Raw genomic sequence first — 20,181 nt, forward strand, 5'->3', positions numbered from 1 at the left:
TATATCTTGATCTGCTCTAACATATTTGGCTCTACATGAAGCAAGAGGCTTCGAAAACAAATGCCAAATTGCATCATTAGCTCAAATGGCCCTTGACAAAGACAGTGCAATTGTTGAAAGGCATCATCACAATCGTCGGCATGTTCGAATGTGCGTTTGAAGACGTTCGGGAGAACACTCTAATCCTCATGAGTGGCTGCGCTCAAACCATTGTACCATTGCAGCGTCATCTTTTGGAGACACGTGGGAAACTCATGCAAACATCGAATATCATCCCAAGAATGATATGTGGCAATCACTGTGAAGTGATGAAACTAATGACACATATCATTCGCAGGATTCCCACGAAAGAACTCTAACTGAATGTGAGGATTGGCACCAAGAGTAGAAGGAGCTATACCACGTGTCATGAATGCCACCATCAACTGAGCTTAGTTGTTCAATTGCAATCATATAGCATCAAACAATTGTACTAACTATTATTCCAAAGTCAAAAGAGGAAGAGATTATTGCTTTACTATGAAGATGAATGAGATGGAAAGAGCAAAAGAAGAGAAATGAATAAAAGCTAAAAGGAAAAAAAGATCTAGACAATGCAAAAAGCTAACTTTAATCAAAATCTTGAAAGGAAAAAACAAAAAAAAGGAAATGGAAAAAACTAGATTTAAACCAAAATCCCAAATCCAAGCACTCTCATGGACAGTGTATGGAATATAAAAAGATATCAATTAGCCCAAAAACCCTAGCTTATATACAATGAGTGAATGGTCCGAATTAAAACTAATTCAACAAATACTAAAATTCTATTATGTTAATATTAATATACCGCATTGTAACTGTACACTTGGACCTCACAAAGTATATTTTAAATATATTCACTATCATTTTAGTCCCTTTATAGGTCTGTTTAAGCGAACTAAAAATTAAACTTAGATAATAATAATAATTTTTTAATGGCATGGCTTTTCTATGATCGTATCTTTAATAAACATATAATTAACCTTATATTTTTTACTAATAAACTTTAGGGTTTAAAGAGAATGGTAAGTGATGTGAGGCAGCACATATCTTCGCTGCAAAGGGAGGACGCCCTCTTGGAGCGCCTCATCTACAGGAGCAAGAGCCAGCATCGCGGCACACTCCACTTCCGAAAGCTCCACCAGGTATATCATCCACAGCCATGGTGTTTGTATATTTCACTCTTCATTCTTCCAGGCACGAAGGAGCCTCAAATTGCTTCGCGTTGCTGCCTCCGACACCTTCCTCTCGGCACTCGATTTCCATCTCGAGCCTGCTGCGAAACGCAGGTAGCGATCTGGAATCCCTTCTTTGATCTATTTTACTTGTTCTTTACAAGCAGAAGGAACAAAAATGTAGCTTCCGAGCCGAAAGAAGCTGTTTTAAACATTCTCTGGGGAGTCTCGAGGATCCTACACGAGGTACTTCTTTGGCAAGAAACTTAAGAATCTCTGAAAATGGGTTCTTCATCTTCAGCTAAATGCGCCCATCCTCGGTGCGAGCAAGTAAGTTCCGTGACTCTCACTGCCGCAATGCTTTTTCTTTCAACGCCATCTTTTCTTCACCAGGCAAATGGCCGGATTGCTAGAGCAGGGACGTTTCATGTCTTACACACTGACGGTTTTGTCGATCCTGGCAAGAATTCGAGTTCTCTCCTTCCAGGTAGAACTTCCTCATGTCACAAGCAAAATCAAAACTCCTGCTCATCTTCTTTGTAGCTTTTGCTCGATTGCGTTTCGCTTTACAACCTCTTAGCAGCCGAGCTTCGTACTGGCAACTCTCTCGTGACTTTCAACAAGCTCCAAGTACGTAGCATATGATCTAGACTCGGATTGAATTGATAACGCGTTCTCCATTTTCTAGCGAGAGCTCCCGGCCTCCCTGGAGTGCAAATGGGATGCCGAAAGAGCCCAATACAATCTAGTGGAAGCGAAAGCCAACACTGAAGCTAATTGGTTTGTAGAAGATCGCCCAAGCAAGGAAGTGCGTGGTGAGTTCTCCATCTTCTACTAGAATGCTTTCATTCTTTCGCTCATTCTAAAAGGTCTGCGTCAAGCTGCGAGGATTTCTTCTTCTTCTGAAGTTCTAGCCAGCGGAGCTGACGTTGCGACGAATCCACAAGCTCCCTCTCAAGCCGCAGCCGAGTTTCTAAAGTTCTTGGACACACCAGACGCAAGCGCGATCAAGTCGAAAAAGGTGGCATACGTTTCAGTGGCAAAAGTGACCGATCCATCACCGACGGAGCAAGCGAGCAGCTCTACGCCCACAAACCGTTCGACCGATACACTCTTCAATCTCTTGCTTTCCGGAAGAAGCACCGATAGCATCTTTTGAGAAGGAGAAACAAAATTCTGAGAGGTACAAATGATAGATTTTAGATTTACTTGCCACAAAATTTTGCTCACGGAGTCTTTGTTGTTACACAAGTAAGACTGCATTGATGCAGCCATCGTTTTCCGGATTGTTTGTCACTTGAGCAAACTTCCCTGAGAGGCAAGATGAGTAAAGTTAGCAAAACGTTTTCAATCGTATCGCCAAAATCTTACCCCATACAACTTTTCCAGCAGGAGTTACGAGTCCGAGCTCGCTAACATTTACCTGGAAAACATTTCGAATGATATAAAAAAGCTTAGGAAACAAAACCCATCAACTTACCTCGATGATCGTTCCCCTAGTTATCACACCCAGGGACGTGTACATGGGGCCGTTCGGGTTTTTCTTCACACCAAGGATTTCAAGCTGGAATGTACACTTGAGCTCCGGATGTGAAACGTGTGCCTTGGTGAACCTCAACCCCATGGGTCTGATAAACCTCTCGTACTTTGGTGGTTTCCTCGTGAAACCGGCTCCAACAAATGTGGCTTTAGTAACCATTCGCTTCCACTGTTTAGCTGGAGCACCAAGACGCGAAGAAAACAATGAGAAACCATCCGGTAAAAAGTGAAAGACAAAGAAAACAGTACTCTTTCTTTTGCCAGATCGCATAACTCGGAACATTTCGTCTTCCGCAATGGGTCGGACCTGGAACAAGACATGTATGATGAGATCGAAGGCATGGTTGCGATTACCTTTGGAAGCGGAACTTGCCATTTTCCTGCTTTTTCCTTACGCTTTTGCTTGATACTGTTGCTCAGAACCTTTAAGGCAAACAAAGAATGAGTTTTGGGGAAAAAAAGAGAAATGTCCTGCTCACCTTAGCACGAGTAGTCGCCTCACGATCGAGCAAGTACGCAGGAATGGCACCTTCCTGGACATCATCCTCAACCTTGTGCCTGTTTGCTTTCTCGGAGTGCATAGCAAGCCTGCAAAGAAAAAGAGAGAAAGAATTAACAAAGAAGCTGCGAGAAAAGAAAGAGCATACGTTTTCTTCAACAACGCCTTCTCCTTGTATCGCTTGTTCGCGAACATCTTGCCCTTGAGACCGATCGCCTGAAATCAGAGAGGTAAGGATCAACCAGCAAAGAAAAAAAAATGTAGAGGGCGCCCACCTTCTGCGCGTAGGCCGCACGCTTGTGGACCTCCCGAGCATCCTTCTTGCGTTTCCTTTCGAAGTAATCCAGGCGGTACCCATGCCGCTTGCGGTGCAAATCGATGTAATCTCCCTGAGGCTGATGGCGCAAATGAAAATCTATCAGCTGGGCTGCTGCAAGAAGCAAATCGAGCAAGAGCGCTTACCATCGCGACCGCCTCGCTTGCTGCGCAAAACCCTAATTCCTAGAAGTGACTCGATCGTGAAAGCCCTAAACCCAAGACCTATTTTCAGGGTTAAAGAGAAGCGCGGCGCGCCTCCGCCTTGCCATCGATCGATTCGCTGGCTTGGCCCCGTGAGTGAGAAGAAGAATCACTAGAGATGGGTTTCAAGGGGACGAAGCAGGAGAAGAAGGAGATCTATGACAGGAAAATGGTCGATCTGCTGGAGAACTACACCAAGGCGCTGATTTGCGCGGCCGACAATGTGGGCTCGACTCAGCTGCAGCAAATCCGCAGGGGACTGAGGCCGGAATCGGTGGTACTCATGGGTAAGAACACTCTGATGAAGCGAACGATCAGGACTTACGCGGAGAGGAGCGGCAACACGGCTGTTCTTAGTCTCATGCCTCTCTTGGTGGTAAGCAAAAAATCGTTTTTTCTCTGTAAAGTTTACTTTCCTTGCTCGAGAGCTCATGGATCTTGGCAGGGAAACGTTGGACTGATCTTTACCAAGGGCGATCTCAAAGAAGTTCGTGAGGAAGTCGCCAAGTACAAGGTATGATCTTTGTTTTCGTCTTTGAATCGGCTTGAATATATTTGCTCCAGGTCGGAGCGCCAGCTCGTGTCGGGCTTGTAGCACCGATTGACGTGACTATTCCTCCTGGAAGCACTGGTCTTGATCCATCGCAGACATCTTTCTTCCAGGTTCGTCCATAGGACTATCTCGTTCTGTGTTACTTGTGATTCATATCTTAAACCATCAAACTTTCAGGTTCTCAACATTCCCACCAAGATCAACAAGGGAACTGTCGAGATCGTCTCGTCCGTGGAGCTCATCAAAAAGGGGGAGAAAGTTGGCTCCTCGGAGGCAGCTCTGCTTGCAAAGCTGGGCATCAGGCCATTCTCTTACGGACTTGTTGTCCAGATGGTCTACGACGATGGCTCCGTCTTTGATCCCGCAGTGCTGGATCTGACCGAGGATGACCTCGTTGGTCGATTTGCCGCTGGTGTCTCGGCCGTGGCAGCATTGTCATTGGCTATCGGCTATCCAACTCTGGCAGCAGCAACGCACTGCTTCCTCAACTCTTACAAGAACGTTCTTGCTGTTGCTCTGGCGACTGATTACTCGTATCCACACGCCGAGACTGTCAAGGAGTATCTCAAGGTTTGATCTTTTCCTTGTCATCAGCAGGTCTCTAACATTCTCTCTTCCAACTTTTCCAGGATCCCAGTAAGTTTGCTGTCGCTGCTGCTCCTGCTGCTAGTGAAACTCCGGCTGATGCTGCTGCTGGCGGTGGCAAGGTTGAGGAAGAAAAGAAAGTGGAGCCGGAAGAAGAATCTGATGATGATATGGGCCTCAGTCTCTTCGACTAATTCTCCTGTCGAATCTGTCGTTGTTTTCCTTTTGTCTTTTTTTTGTTGGAGAGAAACAGCGATCCGTGTTTCTAAGTGATGATGGGGGCTTTCCGGGTTGAAAATTTTGTGGTGACTGTGATTGGAGAGGACTGAGCGAAAGAACAAAGACTTTAGCCACTGAAAGGTGTGTATAACCATAGCTTAATGGAATCAAACTAAATTTTTACTTTGCCATGTATAAAAAGTATTTTGTTAGACGTGATAATTATATTAAAATTTCAATTTACACTAAACCTACACCTAAGGTTTAGGGTTTAGCTAGGGCTAGCGAGAATGGCGATGCGAGGAATGCTGAGGGCGTGGAAGGGCGCGGCTTCTCGGAGGTACGTCCCCAGCTCCGCATTGCCATTCGCGACTGGCGCCTCACCTGCATTCTTCGATCGGCAGCCTCGAGTTGAATCGCTTCCGCGCAGCAGCGGCACCTTCTTGCGCTCGAGGATGTAGCACAGTCGCGGATGAGAAGCAGCAGAGGGAGGATGAGAAGAGCAAGAAGAAAGAGGAGGAGGAGAAGCAGCTAGTCAAGCTGTGCAAGAGTATCGCAGACAAGCCTGAGGAGAGCACTCAAACCATCAAGGATTGGGTCGCGCAAGGGAATCGGTTGAAGTACAAGAACTACTTGCAAATCGCCAAGACCTTGGCCGATCATCCCAACCTCCACAGAGAGGCTGTGAAGGTATCTTGATATTCTACTACATTTTCATCGGTGCTTAGATTTATTTCGTTCGTGTAGCTCTTGAAAACCAGCCGCAATGAGAAGATCGTGGAGAGCAGGACCACTAGTCTCATACTGGAACTCGGTTTGGTTCTCCGGGAGTTTGGAGTGGCTCCAGCCGAACGCTTCTACTCAAGGCTCCCGGTGAAGTCCAAGTCGGAGGAGCTCACCGTCGCTTTCGTGACGAGCTTAGCCAAGAGATACCCCAAGCACGCACTGAGATGGGTGCAAGGCTTGAATCCCACCACCGCGGAGCTTCACAACGCCATCATCCTTGTCTACTGGAAGCTCAAGATGCACGACAAGATGCTGGCCGCCTACACGACTCTCAGAAACGACCCCAAGCTCTTGCCAAAGCTGGAAACTTACCTCCTCATGCTCAAGTACAAGGAGAGAGTCGGGGGATTGGAGGGTCTCGAGGAAGAAATCCGGGCATTCGTGGAGAAGATCAGGATCAGGAAGGCCAACGTTTACAAGCTGGATCACCTCATGGAAGTCTATGCGTTCTTGGGCGATGCCGATAAGGTGGAAAAGATCTACAAGTTTGTCAAGGCACCAAAACCTCCACAGGTTCCCCTCCGCGATAGTTTCCGGGTGGCAGTGAGAGCTTTCGGGCGTCTGGGAATGGTGAAACGAGCGGAAGAAGTTGTGGAGGACTCTAAGGACCATGCCAAGGAGAGCTTCCGGCTGGTGAATCTGATCGAGGTCTACTCCAAGGCGGGAATGATGGACAAGGCCGAGGAGCTGCTGGAGAAGATCGACAAGTCCAAACGGACTTTCGCTCCATACGACGCTCTCGTCCGAGGATATCTTGCCAAGAATGACAGCAAAAAAGCTCTGGAGAGATTCAAGGAAGGGTGTGCTGTGCGATCAGTGGTTCCAAGCTATGAGACAGTGGCGGCATTGCTGCCGGTGTTGGAGGAGCTCAAGTTTTGGAAGAGTGCCGAGGGGCTGATGCAAAACTATCTCCACCATGCTGCAGGGGACGTGCGTCTCTACAACAGTTTTCTCAAGGTTTACGGTGCTTCTCAGCGCAAGGCAGACTCGAGCATATTGTCCAGGTTTAAGATTGAGGCAGACAGTGAAACTCTGGAACTTTTGAGCCGGGTGAAAATCATGACAGGTGACGGAAAATAAGTTTCTTTCACACTGTAAACTTGGAGAGAAAAACAATGTATATCTCTGAAGAGCACACTATTAAAAACAGTCTTGTTCTTCTGACAAATGGCTAACAATGGTTTTACTTTTTATATATATTTACTTCATAATCATTACTAAATCTAAATATTCTTGCAGTAGACATTTTGAAGGATGTCAGGGATCAAATAGTTCAGGTAGTAATGAAGTTCATCCTAATAAATAAAACTGATGGAAGTAGAAGTCTATTTAGATTAGATTTTGGTCGAGGAACTGTAATCTTGAAAAATGTATTAATAAATTGCTACGTGTCAATGCTTGGTTTACTTAATAGTAGTTTTATTATTGCAATTGATCAAATAAAGTTTGTAATTATAAGCATGTTTTGTGAGTGCATGGAATATGGAAAGGGAATACAGAAATGTGCATATCAATTAGCCCAAAAACCCTATCTTATATACAGGAGCGAATGGTTCGGATTGAAACCAATCCGACGGCTACCAAAATCCATTACGCTAATATTAATATACGGCATCGTAACTGTACACTTGGCCCTCACATCATCCCCTCCTCTCGGAATAATGGAAGGCCGTCAGGGTTCTCTTGTAGATGGGCTGGGATCTGGAGGAACGTCAGGAGGAGGCATCAGCGAGTCTGTAGACAGTATTAACTGCTCCTGATCCCTTTGTATGAAGTATTTTAACTGCTGCACATGCACAATCTCCGGAGGATCGGCCTGCTGAACGTCATGCCGAACCTCATAAACTTGTGGTCCAACTTGCCGCAACACCCGATACGATCCTTTCCACTGCACAAGGAGCCCCTTAAATAAACCACGTACCGTAAGATGGGGAAAACGTCCCACTTGTACCAACAGAACTCTGCACCCCTGTGACATAGGCATACCAAAGAGACGGCAAATAACCATCCCAATCCGAATGCTAAAAGTTCACATACTTCGAAATCATCCCTTTGAATGTCCGAACGAGCTGTTCCACCAGACCGTCTGATTGTGGAAGATAAGCACTCGTAAAAGTGTGGCGTATCCCCAACCGAGATGTCAAAACATGAAATACCTCAGCCATAAATGCAGGACCATTATCCGAAAGAATCCGCTCTAGACAAAAATGCTGGAACACCACTCGATTGAGGAGGAAGTATCCAACAGCAATTGCAGAGGCATTAGCAAGAGCACCAACTTCCACCCAATGAGTCAAGTAGTCAGAAGCAATAATAACATACTCATTGCCAACAGTCGATCGTGGAAAAGGTCCTATAAGATCAAACGCCACCAACTCAAATGGACGGGAAACTGCAATTGACTCCAACCGTCCTTCCGCAGCACAAGGGGGAGTATTACGAGCTTGGCACCAAACGCAGCTACGCACATACCGGATAATATCACGTCGCATCTCCGGCCAATAGAAAGACCTGCGCAGCTTCTCGGTGACACGACGGTGTCCTATATGCCCACCTAGAACAGGAGAATCATGGTAGGCATGGAGAAACCGCGGAATAAACACCGAAGGTACCACCAGTTGTAAATGATCATCAGGATCCGTCCCCATAAAATAAAGAAGGCCATCTTCAAGGCGATATTGAGAATGTAAATGCCGGAAAGGCAAGTCATCAGCAAGTGATGCAGGATTCTCAAACCCATCTCGAAGCCTTCGAATCCACGGCTCAATCTTTTGAGCTTCGCAAACCTCCTCAAGAGAAGGCAGATCTTGCTCTGCACCCTGTGGACACTGAACGTCAAGGACAGCAACCGCCAACGGCACAGAATCCTCATCTAGAAAATCCACAGATGCTGAAATAATAGGTTCGTCAGAATGATGAGAAATGAGTGGAGAAGGAAGAGGAGTTCGAGAAAGGGCATCAGCATCAGCCATAGAACTCCCTGGGCGATGAACAACATCGAAATCATATATCTGAAGCTTCAAAGCCCATCGAGCTGTACGACCAACCAAGTTCTTCCGCTTCAATAATGAAGTAACAGCAGCATGGTCACCTTCAAGTAACGTTCGAGAACCATGTAGATATGCATGAAGTTTCTCGAAACCCCAGACTGCTGCTAAACACTCCTTCTCCGTCGTGGAGTAGTTCATCTCCGCTGGTTGTAATGTACGGCTTATGTATGCAATGGGATGGCGCTGACTAGGCACACTTGAGCTCTCTTGCATCAACACACCTCCAAGACCAATGTCAGAAGCATCCACGCGCAAAATAAAAGGTCAAGTGTAGTCAGGATATGCCAAAACCGGAGGAGTTATCAATAGCTCTTTGAGATCCACGAACGCCCGCTCACAATCCGGAGACCAGATGAAAGATGACGTTGATGACTTCAGCAACGCTCGCAATGGTGTAGTGCGATCGGAAAGATGATCCACAAAACGACCAAGATACTGCACCTTACCCAAAAAGCGCTGCACATCATTCACACACTTCGGAGTAGGGAAATTTAGAACAGCCACAAGTTTGTCAGGATCAACTTGCAAACCCTCACGAGAAATACGGTACCTAAGATAAGTTGTGTCCTTGGACCCAAACACGCACTTCGACCGCTTCAGCTTTAAACCAACGTCGCGTAGCCGATCCAACACTTTACAAACATCACGAACGTGCTCCTCCCACGTCCCCTCCGAGTGGATCAAGACATCATCAATGAAGTCAGCAGTCACCTCCGGCATATTGCAAAGAACCTCGTCCATCATCTGCTGGAAAGTTGCTAGAGCATTGTTCAAACCAAACGGCATCACCAAGAACTCGTACAAACCAAATGGTGTACGAAAAGCAGTCTTAGGAATATCTTCTTCGGCCATCGGTACTTGCCAATACCCAGAAGCAAGATCTATCTTGGTGAACCAACGACTTTGCCCCAGACGATCCAAGAGATCAGCAGTGTGAGGAAGAGGATACACATCTGGGATCGTCACTTCGTTTAACGGGCGATAGTCAATGCAGAAACAAATACTCCCATCAAACTTCGTCACAAGATGAGGTTCACATGCCCAAGGACTCCGCGACTTCCGAATAACACCCTTTTCCAGCATTTCCTTGACGTTTGCTCGTAAAATTTTGATCTCCTTAGGTGACCGACGACGAACAGGAACCTTGATTGGACGAGCATCCCCGGTGGGAATTGGATGACGTGTGGCAATCTTGGCCCCAGACGATAGGTCAAATTCAAAGAGATCATAATACTCCTTCATGAGCTGGTCAACTGCTGCAACACAAAGATCGTCGAAGGGATCGGAAAAGGGAAAAGCAGAACAAGATGGAAACACAGAAGGAAAGAGTGGGGAAACAAAAGTAATGGAAGTAGAGGTAGAAGTAGAGGGACGAAGAGGTATGGAAGTGAGAGGAATGGATAAAACATAAGGAAGTATGAGACAAGGGGGAGAAGCCTCAAAGTCACACTTGGCATGATTGCGCTGCAACCAATCCATACCAAGAATGAGGTCAAAAGCTTGACTCGGCACCACCCGCAACGACTGCAATTCAAGCTCGAGATCGCCCACATGCACAACCAGGTCCACCTCATCCCATGCATATGCATGTGTACGGCCGTTGCCATAAAGAATGAAAACTTGTTCTGCCGCATGACGCAAGTGTAGACGACAACATGTGGCAACAGGTCGAGCAATAGAAGATAAACTCGAACCTGTATCAACCAACACAGAGAGAATAATAGGAGACTTCTTGTTATAAAAACGAGCTTGGAAAGTAAACACCGGATGAACTGGTGCCGAGTGAACCCCTTGATGATACTCCCGAAAGAAAGATGGAGGGGTCACTGATTTATTCGCGCAAAGTCCCTCCGTTACTTGCGCGACTCCTCATTTCCCGAATGCATCTCGGTGTCCAGACCTTCCACTGCAGCAGCACCCAGGGGACGTTGCTGACGCCAAGGTCTCCACCCAGGAAATGGAGGTCGCCAATCCGGAAAACGACGGCAACGCCGATAAGTATGACCAACTTCATCACATGCCCAGCAGCGAACATCACGGCCACGACCACGTCCTCGCGCTTGTCCTTGGACTCGAGCAGCAGCAGCATCAACCTCCATTGGAACAGGACCATCACCCATAGGAAGTGGAGCGGAAGGACGTGCAACGAGAAGTGGAAGAGGCGACGTCTCATAACGTTGTGCCAAGCGAAGAGCATCGTCAAGGGTGGCAGGAGCAAGTGCATGCACAAGTCCGACAAGATCTTGACGAAGTGCTAGCCACAACATTCCTAGCTTGATCCGCTCCAACATATTTGGCTCCGCACGAAGCAAAAGACTTCGGAAACGAACACCAAATTGCATCACCGACTCCGATGGCCCTTGGCAAAGACGATGCAATTGTTGGAAAGCATCATCACAATCATCGGCATGTCCGAAGGCACGTTTGAAGACGTCTGGGAGAACACTCCAATCCTCACGAGTAGCTGCGCTCAAACCATTGTACCACTGCAACGCCGTCCCTTGGAGACACGTGGAAAACTCACGCAACCGTCGAGCATCATCCCAAGAATGATATGTGGCAATCACCGTAAAGTGATCGAACCAATGGTACACATCATCCCCAGGATTCCCGCGAAAAAACTCCGGCCGAACGCGAGGATTGGCACCAAGAGCAGGAGGAGTTGTACCACGTGCCGTGAACGCCGCCATCAACTGAGTTTGGTTGTTCAATTGCAAACGCATAGCATCAAGCAATTGAACCAACTGCTGCTCTAGAGTCAAAGGAGGAGATTGCGGATCGGCCATGAAGATGAACGAAAAAGAAAGAGCAAAAGAAGAGAAATGACAAAAAAGCTGGAAAGAAATGGTAGATCATGGTAGATCTAGACAATGCAAAAAGCTAGATCGAAACCAAAATACTGAAAGGAAAGAACAAAAGAAAGGAAATGGAAAAAGCTAGATCTAGACGATGCAAAAGCTAAATCTAAACCGAAATCCCAAATCCAAGCACTCCCCAGGGACAATCAAAAGTGCCCCTCAACTCCACCAATGTGAGTGCATGGAATATGGAAAGGGAATACAGAAATGTGCATATCAATTAGCCCAAAAACCCTAGCTTATATACGGGAGCAAGTGGTCCGGATTGAAACCAATCCGACGGCTACCAAAATCCACTACGCTAATATTAGTATACGGCATCGTAGCTGTACACTTGGCCTTCACAGTTTTTAATTTATAAACACATGATTAATCTTATTGCATAAGAATAAAAATGAATAATACTAGAAAAGGTTTAAGAAAGTTTACAAATTATAAACATGTTTATAAATTATAATACAAGATTAATCTAAATGAATAACAAGGGTTAGATAGTAGAAAATCCTAGAATATCCAAGCAATTCTAAATATATCCATCCTAGTCCCCTTACAGGTTTGCTTAAATAAACAAAAAATTAGATTTCAATATCTAATGAATATATTATTAAAAATACAGCTTTCAAGTTCATGCAAAATGTTGTTAAAATTATAGCAAGTATATTAGTATAATTTAGAGCATTATGTTGTCTTCTATCCAATTTTAATAATTTTTTAAAATAATTAGTCCACCTAGTTTTATTAAATAGAAATAAAAAAGTTTTGTTTGAGATGAATCTTTATAAAATCCTAAAAACGTTTTGTTTTATTTTTATGAAAAATAAAATGACAAATAAATGTCTTATTTAATCAGTAAGTTCTAATTATATAATTTAATCTTCTCGTTTCACATTTTTCCCTTCGATATACTTATTATAGATGTCTCCAATATAATCTTTTGATAATCGAGCTTTATACTGTGCTGGGTTTTGTTTGTCTAAAAGCTCTTGGATAGGAGCAATTATTGCTTGAGCACAAGGATTGAAGAAGGATGCCATTGACATCCTATATAAGTTACGATTCACAATAGCTCTGTGAATAACACTCTTGAATATTCCATTTGTTATAATCTGCCCAAAACATCACAGTTTAAAATAAAATATACATATTAATTTATATTTTACTCACCTCAACTTGATCACCAACATTAACAATTAATGCATTTGAGTTACATCTCACATTATACCATTTACCTTCCTTTTGGATTTGTAATCCACCAACTTGGTCCTGCCATAAAATTGTAATACCACCACTATCTGAATGTGGATTAAGTCCAAGTGCACGTTCTGGATCTGGACAAGGAGGATAGTAATTCAGTCGAACGATCATCTCCTCATTGCCGTATATTTCTTGCAACTTATTCTCATGTAAACCCAATGCTTTTGACATGACTATAAGTAATTTTTTTCCCAATATTTGCATATTCTTCACATAATTCTTAGTCACCTCCCTGCAAATAGTTTGATAAGTATTAAATATAATAATAATGGTCACATACCCATAATGGATTGGAATATTTGGGTATGGATGATTATTTAAATTGTCACATTTGAACCAATGTTGAAGATGATCATGCCAATCTAAGTAAGATTCCTTACTAGGAGTAAGACTTGTGCAAAACCTCATTGGGTTAAACACATCTTCAGAAAAATATTTCATTTTTTCTGTAGTTGATAAGTTGAAGAATGTATGTGTGTTTTTTACCATATCTTCAATTACATCTTCTGGCACTCCGTGATTAATCAGCTATAAAATGAACACATTAATAAACATATAATTTAAAACTTATAAAGATCATAATTACCTCAAAAAATCCCCATTCCTCACAAGCAAATTTAATATCTTCCATTGCAGTCTTGCTTTGTAAATCAACACGTGGAAGATCAATTCCTTCAAAAACCTCTTGTGGATTATGTCGCTTTTCGAATGGCTTTATATATGCACTAGGGAGAGATAAAACATTATGATCAACTAAGTCTTTTACACCTTTGAATGGAGAAGTTGGATCATAAGCAGGTGCCATAACCCTCAAACCTCAAACTCTATATCAAACTTCTATCTTCTATCTTCCAATTGCTCTTGCTCTTATGTATATGTGTGAAAGACCTAGCCCCACTTTATATACAAAAGTCACTGCACTTTCTATGAAATTTCATGTGCAAGTTATTTCTTCAGTGTTGTACTCTTGTTTTCAAAATCCCTATAAAAAAATCTATTCAAGATATGTCATCTATGAAACTTCAAATTCAAGTTATTTCTTCAACAATGTATGCTTGTGGAATCAATAAAAAAACAAATATAGAATCTCTCATTTTCAAAGACAATCTTCGATAAAACACAAATATGTTTTTTCAAATGTTGCTGCCTGAAAACACAAATTGACAATCTTCACTCCAGTCCAATTCAAAGTCAACATAGCAAACATTATTAAATTCTAACTTCAGGTTCTACCTCCATCCTACATGTAGTTTCTTTGTAAGCTGGATGGAAGCATCACAACTTAGCCGTGTCAAGGATAGGTAGCTGGACCAAACTGAAATTTTTTCACATCAGAAAATCACATTCATTTTCTAGGAATACCTAACTAGAAAAATCTTGTTGTGTCTTCCAATTCCAAAGTAATCACGAAAGAATACGAGCCACCAGGAAGATGCGAAGAAGCCCCAAACGAATCTTCTCGTGATAGCCGAAATTAGGGTTTATATATGGTGTGCGAGGAAGGCGTAAGTACCAGCCATGGCTGCCCGGACTCCATGGTACGTGTGGCTGGTGCTGGTCTGTGCGCCTGTATCATCCGCCGGCGCTTTGATTCACTGAAAACTTTTCTCTTGATCATGCGATCTAGGTGACCAACCTGATGAAGCGCGCTGCAGCATGGAGATTGCAAGTCTTGCGTGCTTGCAATCTGTGCTCTTGCAGTACCCTTGCATTTCGGCCTATGGGTATAGAATTGTTTTGTTTCGATCGATATCCAGGTATGTGTCACTGGATCACACATCCCTTCAGCATAGCCTCCTCTTTCTTTCGATGCCTCCGCTCATCATCGCTGTTCTATCCTGGCTACGCTGGTGTTCTTGGGTTTTGCTGGGGTTTTGATCATCGCATTTGCTAGCAAGCCCGATGGTGACAAAGGCATCACTTTCCTGGGGGATTTGATGGCTTTACCGTCGGCTCTTGCGTTTGTAGGCTACATGTTTGCTGGGAACAATCTAAGAAGTAAAGCTCTAGACTTATCTTTCTCTTTTTCTTTGCAAACTTGGATGATATTTGCAAGTGTTGGATTTTATTCAACGAAAAAGGTGATTGATTCTTCTAGTTGGAGGAGAATGGTCACAGTCTATTTAACCACATATTGTCTTCGGAACTCTATGCGTATTACATTCTTAGAAAGATGGAAAAAGAAGTGCGGTGAGCACAAATTGAACACACGGCCTTCAGATCTTCAGTCTGATGCTCTCCCAACTGAGCTATCCCCGCTTGATATCCTGTGTTAGAATTTTTACAGAGATGGCAGCGAGGTGATCAAATCGTTTTGTTTGCCAACGCCACAAACGCGGATCCAAAGTTTTGCTCCAGTACTGACTCGATCTCCACGGCGGCGTGCTTGAGACTCCCGCGGCTGTTGCAAGGACACAGCAAGCAAAGCCACTCCACCATGGTAGCACGATTCGGCATGACCCTCACCAGCTCTTGCGCGTATCCGGCCATGGCCAACAAGTCCAGGTTTAGAAGAGAAGTTCCTCTCTTTGTGCAGGAGACAAGGTAGATGGCTGGTGCATCTATGCGCTGGGCCGCAACACTCAGCAGCAATCGAGAAACTTCTCCTGCCAGGCATTCCAAAGAAAGCCAGCAACCATGGTACGATTGGTACATAAACTTCTTTTTCCAACACCAGGACAATAGTCAAAGCTCTAACTAAGTGCTCGTATATATTGCAAGTGTGAGGTGTTTTATGTGTAACTATGATAAATTCACAACTCTCTTTTGTGTTTTTAAGCATCAAGAGATTAAATGATTTTCCAGAGCTGGTGATCAAGATGGCCAAATCCTTCATCACATTTCTAACTCAAGGCAACCAAGTTAAATATTGAATAACAACGATCTCTCATTATTTTGAAATGGACTAAAAGTGGTGGTATGGTGGTTCTAGATGGATTGTGACATTGTTAAATATCTTAAGAATAAAACATTTATAACCTAAACTAAACTTTTATAGTATAAAAAAAAAACTGTTATGTAATATAAAGCACATATAAAAAAACTCATAAATTTAAACACGATTAAATAATAAAACTTATATATAAACTACATTATATCTTTTTATCTTGAGAAGGTAGAGGATCAATAAAAAAATCCATAAAGATAAATTTCTAAAACCCTCAAGCAAAAAGAAAGGATTGGAGAAGACTTATATTGAGGCATCTTAATCTGTTAACAAGTATGAACAAATTGTTCAACATACTTATGCATATAAAGCTACTAAAATAATATATCTTACCATATACATACAGATCTGTATATTGATGAAGGAGCCCATTCCAAATTAAAATCATTATATAAAGTTGAAGAAGCATTGAAAGAAATTCATTGTTTAGCTTTTTGAACAAATGGATTAGTGGCCTAATCTGTAACTTAAATTAGTGATCAAGAGGAATAGAAAGTTTTGTTGTAAAGGAGTTTATTTGAAAGTGAGAGGAATTAAAGAGTTTCTATGCGAAAATATGAAATAATTGCATTGAGCTATCCATGACAATAGGAATTCAGTTATATTATAGCCAATATTTCCAAGTTTAAAGTTTTACATGAACTTTAGATTTTATTATTTTGTATTTTATAAATGAGTACTTTAGAGTTTTTTAATTGTACATAACAATATTACAATAATCTTGAACAGTAATATATGTAATGTAAGAAATAAATAATTTGGTGATAATCCTTATTAGATGACTATAAATATTTTTCCTGAATATAATTTAATTTTACAGTTGGACAGTAACATAATAATATATTTTTACCATTTTGTGGCTTTAGAAATGACAAGTTAAACATTATTGAATCTTGTAAAAAAAGCTGTTAAAGTTGTATCACAATTGAAAAATAAATTTAGGAAAATAAAATTATTTGTATAATATTCATTATATTACACCACAAAAAGATATGATATTCAATTTCAGAAATTATACTAGAAATTTTGCATGAACTTAAATCTGTATCTATACTAATATATTTATATGTATTAATTAGAAATTATAATCCAGATTTAGTTTTACCAGTTGGACAATTAGGGTATCCTTAAATTGTATTGTATAGAACTCTAAACTACAACCACTTTTTTCTTTTTAGTATTATTTATTATATCGGAAGTTTATAATTATAATTAATAAACTAGAAGAACAACCGGGGAGTTCTCCATGGCGAGCTTCTGTTTACCAACGTAGCCGTCTTAGAGGCCCAGAGTGGAGGCTACGTTGGTATGCTGGTGGGATTCTCGCAGGCCAGGCTTGTGGAGAGCAGCGGCACAAGGAGTGGTCTCATTTGGAGAGCATGCTCAAGGTTTTGCTAACCAAAGGGCGACAAAGATGGCGGTGGTTTACTACAAATGATCCCTATATGTTATACAAGGTGCTGCTTCTCACTTGACTTAACCTTGTTCTTTTACACTAGATCGAGGCACGTCAAGATCACCGTCAAAGACTTCGAGCGCTGTTATTCCTACTTGCCTTCACGGAGCCCAGGGAGGCGATGGCGGAGGAGGAGCCGGGTACTGCGGTGGAATCGCCGAGAAGATGTTCGAAGCGTCCACCCCCGACGATGAATCGCCTCCCGACAGTGCCACCAGCGCGAACGCGAGGCCAGCGTTCCCGGCCAGCGTTGGCTCCGTGAAGTTGTAGTTACTTCTCACGTCGTGGAAGCGATCCTTGGTGTCTGGCCCTCCAACCATGGCGCCGACGATGGTGTTTGGGTTGGCCTTTTTGCTGTCTCGAAATCTCCAGCCTTCCTGGCACCCGTACTTTCGCTTGTTCTTGGGGATGGATGCCGCTCGGTGGTGTACTTGCTTGGGATACTTGTTGCCGTATCCCACGACGTAGCTCATCTTTCGCGGGTTCTTGCCCAGAATGTAGTCCACCTGTGGAGAAAGGCAAAGGCGTGTGAGAGATATGAAGCATAAGAGAGGAAGCGGCGAACCTGGGATTTCGCAAAGTTGCGCATTGTGTCTGCTGTGTAGAACTGAGAGCCACAATACCATCCAGGAACGTCTCCAGCGATCATGTAGTCACTGAACAACACAGCGAGAAACGCAGCATTGGCCGTGTACTGAAGAGGAGCGGGATTTCCACGATTCAGAATGATCAACCCGCCTGGAACAGAGCAAGCCAGTATTATATATGCATATATCAAAACACAAGAAGCAAAAACCATTACCTGGTGTTCTAGGAAACCTCTTGTACAGTGGGAGGTAAGAGCACATCACAAGATTGGTGTGGTTGTGGAAATTCTTCAGCACTTCTTCGTAAGGATATCCAGGGCTTTGTAGAATTCTCAGTCTCGTCAAGAGCACCTGTAACACACCTGTAAGTTACTACGAGAGCAAAGAGCGTTGGTCGACATTACCTGTGCACCAAAAAGCTTGTTATCCCAATCGAAAACACCGTAGTATGGACCTCCTCCATAGGCTCCGGCGTTCCTTCCAATACCATATGTTGTGACTAGCTGTAGGTAGGACGAGTTTCCTGTAGCATAGTATAACCAAGCTCCACCCCATAGAAACTCGTCAAAGTATCCGGACGAGTTGTAAAACTGGGCTGCATCAGATCCACCAGCACTGTAGCGACCTCTTTTTTCCCTCGCCATCTTGAAGAGTGCCCTTGCACCATTGACTAGCCTTTGGGAGTACGGTGCATTGTCCTTGAAAACTATGGAAGCGGCCGCAAGTGCCGCGGCCATTTCACCAGCCAAGTCTGATCCCGTGCCGAGCTGGGAAACCGGGCGAGGATAATCCATGTCCTCTGGTCGCTCCCAGCAAGAGTGATCGTTTGGAGTGGCAGTAGCTGTGGCATCGCCTCCGGTTGTGCCAGTACCAACCTTTATAAAAGAAAGTGTTTGGAGAACTTCATCAGGACACAATCACCATAGAAACATGCGAGAATTTCAACGTACCTGTGCGTAGATGTAGTCGATGTGAGTGGTGGTTTCATTGTAAATCTGGAGCCCCGTCGAGTTGAAAGTCTTGAGAATGTAGTCCATTCCCCATTTTATAAGCTCCGTGACATGCGCAAGCTCGCCGGCCGCCTCGTACTTGGCACGGTACTCAATCACACTCCAGCTGAGAAGAGTCATGGTGTAGGCCTGCGGGAACAAGAACTTGATGTTGTCACCAGCGTCGTAGTAGCCCCCGATCAAGTTCCCGTGGATCCCAGGATCCACTCCATCTTGCATGCCAGAATTGCCTCTAAAAGATACGTTGTTGTGCTTCGGGAGCTTCCCAGCTGCAAAGAAACGAAAAAAGAAAGGCCAACTTAGCGAAAGAGTTCTAAGAGAAATGAAATGCTACCACCTAGGAGCTATGAGCGAGCTTACACTTTTGGGCATTGAAGAACATGAGAGTCTTATGGAGCGCCACCGTGTAGTTATCCGGAGGAGGAGCGTGGCGGCGATGCTTGGGCGCCGTCTTGACGATCAGCACCGTGAACCCAATGATAAGCCCAACCGCGACCAATGCCGTGACAATCCCCGTGAAGAGCTTCCTACTGCAAACAATGCAGCCTAGATCCACGACCTGCTTCTTCTTCTTCTCTCCAGCTCCAAGCAGCCAGCTCTGCTGCGTCTCCTCGAGCTTCTGGAGCGCCGCTCGATCCAATTCCATGCTCCGGCTCTGGTCATCGTCGTGGCCCTCCAACTGGAAGACCTCCAGAGGCCCGCCCCACATGTTGTGATACATCCTGGCACTCCGCGAGGGCTCGGATCGCAAATCTTGCCTCTAGCTCGCCTGCATTCACTGCCAGAGCTCTAGAATCACCCCGGGAGGACGATATTTCGGGAGGAACACAACCATACCTCCACACAAGGCGCCGCTTGGATCAATCGAGAGCTGGAAGCGCATCAAACATCGCCTGGCAGCCGCATTTGCGAATCGATCGATCGAGGAAACCCTGGCGCTCCTCCCTTCTAGCCAAAGGGAAAGATGGAATAAAACCGTAGTTCTTACTCTATGAAACCCGCCGGAAAGATGGTTTACCGGTGTCGGTGAGTCTCTTCCGGTGAAAGACCACTGTCGGGTAGCAAGCCACGCCCAACCAGACACCGCCACGTGGACCGCCATCGCTCCCTAGTGGTTGGATCGGTA

General features: G+C 44.0%; 6 protein-coding genes across 8 annotated transcripts; 3 read left to right on the forward strand and 3 right to left on the reverse strand.

The window, feature by feature from the left end:
- Positions 1-1,020: 1,020 nt before the first annotated feature.
- LOC9644571 lies at positions 1,021-2,549 on the forward strand. 2 transcript variants are annotated; one of them, XM_002983812.2, is made up of 8 exons: positions 1,021-1,163; positions 1,216-1,307; positions 1,361-1,439; positions 1,495-1,523; positions 1,587-1,680; positions 1,737-1,823; positions 1,882-2,008; positions 2,063-2,549. In XM_002983812.2, exons 1-8 carry the CDS (start codon positions 1,041-1,043, stop codon positions 2,350-2,352), a joined length of 921 nt encoding a protein of 306 aa, XP_002983858.1. In that variant the 5' UTR covers positions 1,021-1,040; the 3' UTR covers positions 2,353-2,549. The 2 variants fall into 2 exon arrangements, with proteins under 2 accessions (XP_002983858.1, XP_024544805.1); XM_024689037.1 differs by having other exon boundaries at positions 2,075-2,549.
- LOC9644309 (ribosome biogenesis protein NSA2 homolog) lies at positions 2,376-3,757 on the reverse strand. The gene is made up of 9 exons (XM_002983944.2): positions 3,694-3,757; positions 3,507-3,626; positions 3,380-3,447; positions 3,212-3,320; positions 3,087-3,155; positions 2,982-3,039; positions 2,674-2,909; positions 2,565-2,616; positions 2,376-2,504 (listed from the first exon to the last, which is right to left on the reverse strand). The coding sequence occupies exons 1-9, from the start codon at positions 3,694-3,696 to the stop codon at positions 2,437-2,439; spliced, it is 783 nt and encodes a 260-aa protein (XP_002983990.1). The 5' UTR covers positions 3,697-3,757; the 3' UTR covers positions 2,376-2,436.
- Positions 3,758-3,763: 6 nt separating this feature from the next.
- On the forward strand, positions 3,764-5,290 carry LOC9644572 (60S acidic ribosomal protein P0). The gene is made up of 5 exons (XM_002983813.2): positions 3,764-4,126; positions 4,196-4,264; positions 4,315-4,413; positions 4,481-4,873; positions 4,933-5,290. Exons 1-5 carry the CDS (start codon positions 3,869-3,871, stop codon positions 5,080-5,082), a joined length of 969 nt encoding a protein of 322 aa, XP_002983859.1. The 5' UTR covers positions 3,764-3,868; the 3' UTR covers positions 5,083-5,290.
- A 67-nt stretch (positions 5,291-5,357) lies between these two features.
- On the forward strand, positions 5,358-7,088 carry LOC112351349. Its single transcript, XM_024689036.1, has 3 exons — positions 5,358-5,447; positions 5,512-5,797; positions 5,855-7,088. Exons 1-3 carry the CDS (start codon positions 5,398-5,400, stop codon positions 6,971-6,973), a joined length of 1,455 nt encoding a protein of 484 aa, XP_024544804.1. The 5' UTR covers positions 5,358-5,397; the 3' UTR covers positions 6,974-7,088.
- A 5,582-nt stretch (positions 7,089-12,670) lies between these two features.
- Positions 12,671-13,860, reverse strand: LOC9644310 (probable 2-oxoglutarate-dependent dioxygenase ANS). The gene is made up of 4 exons (XM_024688982.1): positions 13,642-13,860; positions 13,459-13,583; positions 12,966-13,287; positions 12,671-12,907 (listed from the first exon to the last, which is right to left on the reverse strand). The coding sequence occupies exons 1-4, from the start codon at positions 13,858-13,860 to the stop codon at positions 12,671-12,673; spliced, it is 903 nt and encodes a 300-aa protein (XP_024544750.1).
- A 3,545-nt stretch (positions 13,861-17,405) lies between these two features.
- On the reverse strand, positions 17,406-20,052 carry LOC9644311 (endoglucanase 25). 2 transcript variants are annotated; one of them, XM_024688965.1, is made up of 7 exons: positions 19,893-20,052; positions 19,416-19,824; positions 18,996-19,324; positions 18,450-18,920; positions 18,261-18,396; positions 18,024-18,196; positions 17,406-17,964 (listed from the first exon to the last, which is right to left on the reverse strand). In XM_024688965.1, the coding sequence occupies exons 2-7, from the start codon at positions 19,774-19,776 to the stop codon at positions 17,560-17,562; spliced, it is 1,875 nt and encodes a 624-aa protein (XP_024544733.1). In that variant the 5' UTR covers positions 19,777-19,824; positions 19,893-20,052; the 3' UTR covers positions 17,406-17,559. The 2 variants fall into 2 exon arrangements, with proteins under 2 accessions (XP_024544733.1, XP_024544732.1); XM_024688964.1 differs by having other exon boundaries at positions 19,416-19,833.
- Positions 20,053-20,181: the final 129 nt, after the last annotated feature.

Source organism: Selaginella moellendorffii, unplaced genomic scaffold, assembly GCF_000143415.4.
Source record: "Selaginella moellendorffii unplaced genomic scaffold, v1.0 SELMOscaffold_60, whole genome shotgun sequence".
In the NCBI taxonomy this organism is placed as follows: domain Eukaryota; kingdom Viridiplantae; phylum Streptophyta; class Lycopodiopsida; order Selaginellales; family Selaginellaceae; genus Selaginella; species Selaginella moellendorffii.